Here is a 10,765-nt window from a genome sequence, read left to right as displayed (position 1 = left end):
GTCCTCTCCTGTGTGTGTGTGTATCACTAGTCTCTGTCTTTTCCCTCCTTTCTCCGTGTTTGTTTGTCTCTCTGTCTGTCTGCGTTTGTTCTCTTCTTCCCAATGACCCAACTTCCTGCTTGATCCCTCCCCTTCCTCCCTGCCCATTTCTCCTCCACTCCTCCCTCCCTCCTCCTCCTTTCCTCCCCCTCCTCTCCTCTCCTCTCCTCCTCCTCTTCCTCCTCCTCTCCTCCCCTCCTCCTCTTCCTCTTCCTCCCCTTCCTCTTCCCCTCCTCCCCCTCTTCCTCCCCTTCCTCTTCCTCCTCCTCTCCTCTCCTCCTCTTCCTCCCCTCCTCCTCTCCCTCCTCCTCTCCTCCCCTCCTTCCCTCCTCCTCTTCCTCTCCCTCCTCCTCTCCTCCCCTCCTCCTCTCCCTCCTCCTCTCCTCCCCTCCTTCCCTCCTCCTCTTCCTCTCCCTCCTCCTCTCCTCCTCCTCCTCCCCTCCTCCTCCTCCTCCCCCGGCCCCTGATCGGCCCTCCCGTGCCAGACCCTATGGGCTGGAAGAGGATGTTAGGCAGTATGAGCAGACCCTGGCTAAAAGGCTGTACCAGGCCCGCGTGAGAGCGTCTCAGGGCCCCGCCGCCAACGCCCCGCCCGCCAGGTCTGCGCTCTGTCCTGCCTGCCGCTGTGCATTATGGGAGGGTGGGCGGGTGGGTGGGCGGACCGTAGCCTGAGGCGTGTTCATTGGTGGGGTGTGTGTGACGTGGCGCGCATTCAGGGGGCTCTCTCCACTCTGCATGCACCTCTCCTCCGTCTGGCTCCGCTCGCCTGCTCATTTCTGTGTCCCTGGGCTTGCCCTTTCACCGCGTCACGCTCATAACGGTCCCCCCGTTTCACCGTGTCGCGCTCATAACGGTCCCCCCGTTTCACCGTGTCACGCTCATAACGGTCCCCCCATTTGACCGTGTCACGCTCAACGCTGTCCCCCATTTCACCCTGTTACGCTCATTACTGTCCCCCATTTCACCGTGTCACGCTCATAACCGTCCCCCCATTTCACTGTGTCACGCTCATAATGGTCCCCCCATTTCACTGTCACGCTCATAACGGTCCCCCCATTTCACTGTGTCACGCTCATAACGGTCCCCCCATTTCACTGTGTCACGCTCATAACGGTCCCCCCATTTCACTGTGTCACGCTCATAACGGTCCCCACATTTCACCGTGTTACGCTCAATGCTGTCCCCCATTTCACCGTGTTACGCTCAATGCTGTCCCCAATTTCACCATGTCACGCTCATAACAGTCCCCCCATTTAATCGTGTTACGCTCATCTCTATCCCCCATTTCACTACCTCCGTCATCGCTGGCTCTGCTGGCTCTCTCTCTTCCACCCTCTCTCCTTCATTCCTCTTCATCCAAACACTCTGTTTTACTCTCCCACCTCCACTCCCCCCCCCTCTGCATCCCTCTCTCTCTGCCTCTCTGACATTCTCCCTCTCTCTGCCTCTCTGAAATTCTCCCTCTATCTCTTCTTCTGACATTCTCCCTCCCTCCCTCCCTCTCCTTCTCTCTCTCTGACATTCACCCCCTCTCTCTCTGGCATTCACCCCCTCTCTCTCTCTGACATTCTCCCTCTCTGCCTCTCTGACATTCTCCCTCTCTCTCTTTCAGTATGAAGTCCCTGGAACAGGATGCGCTCAAAGCCCAGATGGTGATCGCCAAGTCCCGAGACTCCAGGAAGCGCAGCACCCTGGACCAGCTGTCCGAGTCGCCCTCCCCCGCACCCACCCCCTCTCCCACGCCCCTGGAAGGTCAGTCAGCCACAAACAAGTCACCATCCCTCCCCAATGCAGATATAACACAAACCAAGTCACCGTCCCTTCCCAATGCAGATATAACACAAACCAAGTCACCGTCCCTTCCCAATGCAGATATAACACAAACCAAGGCACAATCCCTTCCCAATGCAGATATACCACAAACCATGGCACAATCCCTTCCCAATGCAGATATAACACAAACCAAGTCACAATCCCTCCCCAATGCAGATATAACACAAACCAAGTCACCATCCCTTCCCAATGCAGATATACCACAAACCAAGTCACCATCCCTCCCCAATGCAGATATAACACAAACCAAGGCACAATCCCTCCCCAATGCAGATATAACACAAACCAAGTCACAATCCCTTCCCAATGCAGATATAACACAAACCGAATCACAATCCCTTCCCAATGCAGATATAACACAAACCAAGTCACAATCCCTTCCCAATGCAGATATAACACAAACCAAGTCACAATCCCTTCCCAATGCAGATGTACCACAAACCAAGTCACCATCCCTTCCCGATGCAGATCTAACACAAACCAAGGCACAGTCCCGTCCCAATGCAGTTATAACACAGCAAGTCACAGTCACTCCCTAATGCAACTGTCACACAAACCAGGTGTTATATGTAAATATGTAAATATTACACAAACCAAGTCACACTCCCTTCTCAACAGTCACCGATCTAAACTGTTTCACTGAGTTGTCTTATTAAAGAGAGAATTTTAAAATGAAAACAATCTTTATTTATTTTTTTCATTCCTTTGGTCGTGGACTCTGCGACTAAGAGCTCTAATCCTATTAAGACTCTTAGACAAAGGACACTGAACTAAATGTGTACAGAATACACCCTTTAGTATCTGCTAAAACACTTAAAATGGAAAAACAATGGCTCATTTATCCGATTCACACTGATCATTTTGTGTTGTTTTTTTCGCCTCCCACAGACACCAGCCCCAGAAGCGTGACATCACCGGGCAGATTGGTGAGGACCAATCATTGTATTGTTCATTTATTATTTGCCCCCCTGTCCCAGACATGCGTTGCAAGGATTTCCTAAATGTTCACAATCGAAGGAAGGCTGTGACATGTTCTCAGCCCTCTTGTTAGATCAACCCAGAGAAGCTGAATATATTTCCTGTCACGTAATATTATCATATTCTGTGTTTCAATTCTATATTGTAACCTTGGCCGACATCCAACATCAAGAAGCCTATCTTCTGCTCCCATTCGTTGATTTCTTTGCAGGAACCCCACTCTCTGTATGCTGGTTCTGTTCATCCTGGATTCTTTCTCTCCTTCTCCTCCCTCCTTCATCCAGTAGTCCTCCCCTCCTCCGCAGGCATCTCTGATCCGATTCGCTGAAGTCCCATAAAGCCGAAAGCTCATTGGTTATCCGTTGAGCCAGTGCGGGCCAATACTAACATTAAAGCTTAAACGGTTCCCTCCTGGATTGCATATGTGCACGCCCCCGCACTATGTCCAACAGACAGATTAATGTAACACGGCAGGTACAATTTTAAAATGTTCTCATGAGCACAAAAATGAATGAAATGTCAACACTCATTGATTCTCTTTTTAGGAAAGTGTTTCTGACTACTACAACCAAAAATGTGCAAGCTTTAGTTTTTAGTACATTCAGGTCAGCTCTGAAGACCCTAGTCAGCTTTCAGGAGCAGGGGCTGTATATTTACAGTGGAGTCGGCTGAACATCCCATCATTCTTACACTCTCAAAACAGATGTGCTAAAAACAACACATAACGTCTCTTTTTTTTTTTTTAAACACACCTCCATGTCTAGTTCAGGACAACACATTTTGTGTTACTTTCAACACTATCTGTGTTAAAAAGTCTCCCTTTGTAACGCATACATTGTATGTTTGTAACAACAAAGTAGTCATTTTGACACAAGTAGTGCATACTCTGAGCATCCTCCGTTGTCCAAACGCTGTCCGTCTCCCCCTTAAAGCTGTTGGTCTCTCCATCATTCCACACAGCCGTAAAAATATAAGTTCAGTTGGGTTTTGAGTATGTCCTTTAAAGCTAGAAGCACAGTACATGATTTCAGCCCCAGTGTCGCCCTTCGTAGAGTCCAGATAGACTGTTTTCTGAACTTGACAAATGAACTCATGTTTTGTAATTGAAACAAATCAATGGGCAGATGAGACTAAAAGTCTTCTCTCTTGACATCACCTTTTAAATTGTGTAAACACTGCCTCACACAGATGGAAATGTCACTTAAGTCACCAGGGAACCACTCTGAAACTAAGGAACAAATGGTATCAGCGTTATAAATCGTACAATGTGTTCTAGGCTGCGGGTCAGTCGCGGTAAAATAACTTGCATTACTTCATTTTTTGTGTCCTCTGAATGTCGTCATTGGTGATGATTAATTGAACAGTTTTTAACGGTTCAGCACGACCTACAAAGAGCTTTGCTAGCTCGTACTTTTTAAAGCGCACCTCGACCTCAACTGAAAATTTCACTCCTGTCCACATCTGAACATCCATTCATAACTGCATTAACCTCAGCGAGTGACATCCCACTTCCTGCTGTTGGTCCCGCCTCCCTAAATGTCTTAGCTCTTCCTGTATGAGTCATGGCTCCGCCCCCCTGTGTCAGTCATGGCTCCACCTCCCTCTGTGAGTCATGGCTCCGCCTCCCTGTATGAGTCATGGCTCCGCCTCCCTGTGAGTCATGGCTCCTCCTCTCACTCGTATTTGCTGTCCCTTCTAGTCCCTGTCAGAAAAGAAGTTTGACTACCGGCAGTTTGCTGCAATCCCCTCTTCCAAACCCGTATACGACATCCAGGTATCACCTGCATGCTGAGCACCCAGACCTCAGCCCCCTCCCTCCTTCCCGACCCTATCTGCTCTCCCAACCCCCCTCCCCCCCCAAACCACCCCCTCCATTTCCTTGCCTCACCTGGACGATGGGAATCTTTATACCTCAAGCCTTTTAGTTGAAGCCATGCTAGAAACCACGCGGTTTGATGGGAAGGAAAGGTAGTGTTGAGGCGTCCTCCGTCGTGGCTCTTGGCTGCACGGCGTAGAGCGCTCCTTATCTGCACATGGGGACGGCTACATCCCTCACCGTCCTGGAATACCGCTGGAGCAGGAAGTCTGGATTCGTCGTTAGACAATGACGGAGCGTTTGCCAGGAGGCCATAGTGCTGACCGCGTTATGAGAATAACAGCTGGTGCCCTTCTAATCGCTCCCAGACGAGTACATCTTTGACTCCCTGCAGCCGTTACCTGTTATGAATGAACATTTTCCTCTGCTGATTATTATTATTATTATTATTAAAATGGGTCTAAAGCCTTAAGCCTTCCATGATGCTTAATTGACCAATATCCAACTTCATATATACACTCAGTTATCAATTTATTAGGTAGACCCTGTACACCAGCTTGTTAATGCAAATATTTAATCAGCCAATCAAGTGGCAGCAACTAAATGCATACACGCATGCAGCCCTGGTCAAGAGGTTGAGCTGTTTTTCAGACCAATTGTCTGAATGGGGGGGAAGAAATTAGATCTAAGTGACTTTCATTAATGATCGAGCTGTTTGAGTGAAAGAGGTTTGGCGTGGCCTCCTCAAGTGGCTAAGAGGCCAAGTACCATTGAGGGGCCGTTATAGTCACTTCAGGACTAATAGATTCTGTTTGTGATAATGCATGTCCAAATGACGGCCTCGCTAATACATTTGCTGCAGTAGCCCCACAGTTGAGGTGATGAAATTTACTCCCTGTATGTAATGTATGAAAGTACGCCTATCAGAAGATATTCGGGAGCTTACCCATAGGCTCTGGTAACAGTCTCCACAGGGTAGGAGGTCTATGAAGAGCTCAGAGAGGCTGAGATAGCTGGAGAAAGATTCCAATTGCTAGCAGGTCATCTGTGGCTCTCGTCTGTACTGCTATCCGTCTGCCTGTTTGTCTGTCTGTGCTGGGTTGCACTGGAGGGCTGGTTGCCGTATTTGTCCGCGTGTTTTGGTGTACCCGCTGCTGTTGTGCAAATGTTGCCTCTCGGTGTCGAAGGCCACCCAATGGCTTTCCACCTTGTTGTCCCCGTAATCACGTCTGCTCTAAAATACATATTACTCACAGTTTTTCCATTTTCAGCAAATGTGTCCGGGTAAGATACACATTCCAAAACAGTACAATACAACAGACCTTGGATGCAAAACTATTTCAAACAGATTATTATTATTTTTTTTTTTTTCTGATTTTTTTTAAGCATACTTCGAGGACTCCAATTAGATGTTCCATTCCTAATACACACGTATCCATCTTGCTCTTCATTAGAGGAGGATATGGATAAGGGTACATCTGCAAAAGCTGATTATTGCCGTTTGGTGGACCTTCAGGGTGTTGTGGGTGCAGTGTGTGTTGTGTACTGAATATTGGTTTGGTGTTTTTGAGGTGTGAAGCTTGCATATTGGCTGTACCCTCCACCCTGGTGCCTGTAAATGCCAGTCCCTGGGCATTAGTCCTCCACGGGACACCCCTGGAACAGGACTGATACAGGCTGGGGGGTACAGCCGTTCGGATTGACGGACTTTGGGCTTCGCGTTGGGAGGAGGGGGGGTTCGAGGAAAAGCAGCCGTTTTTGTTTTCAGGAATGAGACGGGACCTCCCTTCTGCACCCGCGCGTTGTCGCTGCCAGTGTCTCCTGAACCGCAATCAATTTTAAAGTGATTTTTAAAGTGGATTGGGGGCGGCAAAGCCCCAAGAACAAAGCCTGTGTTATGGACTGACTGGTTTTGAACCGACAAAAGTTCTCGGCTGTTGAAATCATTCAGTCCGCCGGTTGCAGCTTGGCTGGCGAAGCTTCGCTTTCCCCTCGCCAGCGGAGCTCGACCGGGGTCGGCCGCATCGGCCGGGGGGGGCGTAGCTCTGCTGCCTGGGCGCCTCCGGGGCATCTCAACCCACTGCCCCGGGGTAGGGGCGGCTTGCAAGGGGGCAGGTGTCTGTGGCTCTTGACGTGGACTGTGTCTCATGATGTGCGTGTGTGTGTGTGGTGTGTTGGACCGCACTGGTCTCCGGTGTTGCCCTGGCTGTGTGTACTGGCGTGTGTGTGCTTCTCGGGTCGCTTGAGTGGAAGTGACTGCCGTTTTTGGCTGCTGTGGTGTTACCTGGTTTCTCCTGACCCGGGGACCCGTCCGTCGACCCGTCTCAGCCCGGAGAGACCGGGCTGGCATGGACGGAGTGGTGCCGAGACTCCCCGAGGGTCACCGAGAAAGATGGGCTTCTGCCGCCTAGTTCTCTCCACGATGGGTTATAAACAGATCGCTCAAAACCCAGCGCAATTTACGGAGGAGGGAGGTTGAAGTTCAGTGGCCTCGCTTCATACAGGCGGAGAGCTGGCTTGAGCCTGCGTTTGCCATTTTAATTCAGAGCACTCGCAACTTGCTTCCATTTAGAGCCTGTGATGTTTGAGCTCCATAGATCAACGGTCTACGTATTTAAAATATAAATTCTTGTTCAAATGATTTAATTTTTTATTGAGAGTGAGGAGCACATTTCACTATGCAGCCAATTAATTAGACACGGACCATTTAGACTGATGAGACCAGCTGGAGAGCAATTTTTGGATTATTTTCGATTTAACATGAACTTTTTAGCATCTTAGAAGAAGTAGGTTTTTTTACCTTCATTTATATTATGTTGAGAAAACAAATGATGAATCCCAAAACCCTAAGGCGGAGTCGACACCCACCACTCCACCTGCCTACCTGGCCCTCTGTAGCACTGGTGGAGGTCACCCGGGAGTGAGGGTTTGCCCCCCTCTCTCCTCTCCTCTCCTCTCTCCTCGCCCTCACCTCCTCCTCTTCTCTCCCTCCAGTCACCTGAACCCGCTGAGAACGCTGACCTCGCCGACAACAGTCCCAGCCACGTCGGTGAGTGGCCGTGCTAACTACACGTCTCACGTCCTGTAGAACGGGGGGTCCAGTCAGGACGGGAAGACCGCTCCTTACACAGAGCAGTCTGTATTTGTCAGTCAGTCTGGTGCGATTTGTGTTCTTCTGTTCTCTGTACTTCACAAGCACAGTGGATTCTAAATTAATGACCATGATGAGGATGCTGTCAGCTTTAATTTGAAGGTGTTTACATTCATATCGGGTGATCCGTGTTGGAATTTCATCCCTTTTTTATACATAGTCCTTCCGTTGTAGGCGACCAAGAATAATTGGAACGGATATTGTGCCACTGTCGAAATTCTTACGAACTGCACTGTGTATATCCACTTGAATTTTGTTTGAACTGGTTCATGATGAAAGTATGTGTTGAGCATTTCTGTAGAAGTACCAGGTTGCAGTAATGCTAGTCACTGAAATATACACACAGAGAGGCACCAGGCCTCCAGGTTCCCATAATGCTCTGCTTCACATTAGGCAAAGATGTCGCCCACTTCACCATGTGTGTGGCCACGCTGACCTGACCCCACTTTGAATGTGTCTCTGATTCAGGTCTCTTCAAGGAATAAGCAGCGTTCCACACATTGGTAGGACCTGTGCTCCACTTTGCGGGATAAATGGCCATTTTCCTTTACTCTGATTCCTCCTGCTCTTCTGTGTGTCAGGGCATAGCTGCCAGCTTGGTGTGAGGTGGAGGGACCGGGGGGTAGGATCAATAATGATCTGAGCTACACGGTCACGCTATGGGCTCATTCCAGTTGCTTATTCTCACTCCTTGCCTCTCTTCCTTGCGTCCTCTCCTCCCTGCTTTGCTCCACCCGAGGGAAGATGCCAGGAAGAGACGCACGGAGGAGATCTGAGGATGGAGGAATCGAGGCGCCGTGTGCGAGGCAAACGGAGCGTCCTCGCTCAGCCAAGGGTGACGTGAAGAGTTCTCCAGGAACCTCCTCACTCCTCACTCCTCGCTCCTCCTAGGGTTCGGAAAGGTCCTTAAAGACCGCCGGACCTCGATCGGTTTCCGGGTCACGAGAGGGCCCAGGGGATTGATGAAATAAGCGATTGGAATGAACTCAATCCAATATATCACTCTTCCTATTGGACGCAATGATTTGCCTGAGCTTGATTGGTCCATCACTGGAAGGCTTCACCCTAGAGGGGCTTTGCAATGAGGTCAGACCTGGGACACCTCTCAGGATGGCCATTCAGCATTACGCTCTTTACATTACATTACATTACATGTTATTTGTCTGACGCCTTTATCCAAAGCGACTTACAGTTGATTACACTAAGCAGGAGACAATCCCCCACTGGAGCAATGTGGGGTTAAGGGCCTTGACCAAGGGCCCAACAGCTGTGTGGATCTAATCATGGCTACACCGATGGGGCGGTCATGTATCTTGACCACTACACTACAGGCTGCCCCTCATCTTGAGGAGATGTTTTGTTAGCTGCTCTGGATCTACTTCCTGTGTGAGCAGACAGATGTGTGGGTGTGTGGTTGAGTAGGACTGCATATTTTGGGCTTGTTAGCCGGTTGATCACGGAGCGGCAAGGCAGGCGTCGTTATTGTCGCTTCTGTAATGGGTGTGGAGAAAGGTAAGCGTATTGATTAGTTGCTAATAATAATAATAATAATAAGGAAGCTTGCTGCTGTTAACTGCCATTTGCCACCTCAGAAAGGGGGGTGTTGGGTGTTTTTCCTGGTGATAATTACAAGGTGATAGGGCGGGTGTTGGTTTCAGCTGGCTTTCTAAGTAGGTGGAGGTTTGCAGCACTAATCCGAAGCGCTTCTTTTAAGGAACAAGACAAACGTATCCCATCAGCCCCTGGGGGAAAGGGGGGGGGGGGGGGGGGGGGGGCGGGGGAGAGAGAGAGAGAGTCTGTTTGAAATATTCCCCGGTGGCTCATGGTCCTCTTCCTGCCTGAAAGTGAAAACGGGGGGGGTGCACAGGCATGTCCCAGCTCCACCGTGCAGGAGCTCTTCTAACCCTCGCCTCCCGATTTGGTGGAGTTCGGAGGTAATCCCACGGCATTGTTGGGGATACACAGGCCGTCGGCCGGTCCTCCCGGCTCTCGTGGAGAGTCGACCCGCTCTCCCTCCGCTGTCAGGAGGCTTCCTCTTGTTACCACTGCACAGCCCTTAATAAGCCCGCCTGCGGTAAAAGGGAGAGGCTGATTTTGAAGACGTGTAAGAATCCAGTTAATCTGCCCTTGCTCTTTTCTCATGTTCCGTCTCTCCCCCCTCTCTCTCTCAGCGCCCCTGGGAGACGCGGACTCCCAGCCCCCCCCCTCGGCCCTGGAGGAGATGCCTCTGTACATCAGCAAGCGCAAGCTGAGACACGGCCGCCCCAGCCTGGAGACTGCTGTTCCTACATAACCGGCCCCACGCACGCACACACGCGCACACACACACACACACACGCGCACGCACGCACGCACACACACACACGCACACGCATGCACACAAACACACAAAGCCTTTCACATCCATACACACACACACATACACACGCACACAAAGCCTTTCGCATCCATCCATATCCGCACGCACGCACACACACACACACACACACACACGCATGCACACAAACACACAAAGCCTTTCGCATCCATCCATGCTCACACATGCACACGCGCACACACACACACACACACACACACACACACACATACACACACCCGCACACACACGCAAAGCCTTTCGCATCCACACACACACACCCAAGCACGCACACCCTCCCACATGCATGCACCCACGCATGTGCGCACAGACACACTTACACCAACAATGCCACACACAGACACACACACACACACACACACACACACACACACACACATACACACCTGCACAAAAGTGTTTTTGCTGACAGACGCATGTAGATACATGGCAGCCATTTTCCCTGGGATGCGAGCACACAAGCCTCATGCCTGTCTGGGCTGCCCTCTCTAATGGGTGTGGCCATTGGCCTGGGGGCATGGCTAACCTCTGCATTTGAAACATCCCTGTAAACTGTCTGGTTGTCATGACG

General features: G+C 50.4%; 1 protein-coding gene across 1 annotated transcript in view; it reads left to right on the top strand.

Annotated features, from left to right (window-relative positions):
- Positions 1-10,169, top strand: part of LOC133136212 (protein scribble homolog) — a 100,396-nt gene extending 90,227 nt beyond the window's left edge. Inside the window, exons 41-46 of the mRNA XM_061253506.1 lie at positions 525-638; positions 1,652-1,791; positions 2,761-2,798; positions 4,550-4,624; positions 7,661-7,715; positions 9,989-10,169. Coding sequence (XP_061109490.1) covers positions 525-638; positions 1,652-1,791; positions 2,761-2,798; positions 4,550-4,624; positions 7,661-7,715; positions 9,989-10,110 — 544 coding nt within the window. The 3' untranslated portion in view covers positions 10,111-10,169. The remainder of the gene's footprint in view (positions 1-524; positions 639-1,651; positions 1,792-2,760; positions 2,799-4,549; positions 4,625-7,660; positions 7,716-9,988) is intronic.
- Positions 10,170-10,765: the final 596 nt, after the last annotated feature.

The sequence above is a fragment of the Conger conger genome, chromosome 9 (assembly GCF_963514075.1).
Source record: "Conger conger chromosome 9, fConCon1.1, whole genome shotgun sequence".
NCBI classification, from domain to species: domain Eukaryota; kingdom Metazoa; phylum Chordata; class Actinopteri; order Anguilliformes; family Congridae; genus Conger; species Conger conger.
Note: the sequence above shows the minus strand (reverse complement) of the source record. Positions and strands in the feature narration are given on the sequence as shown.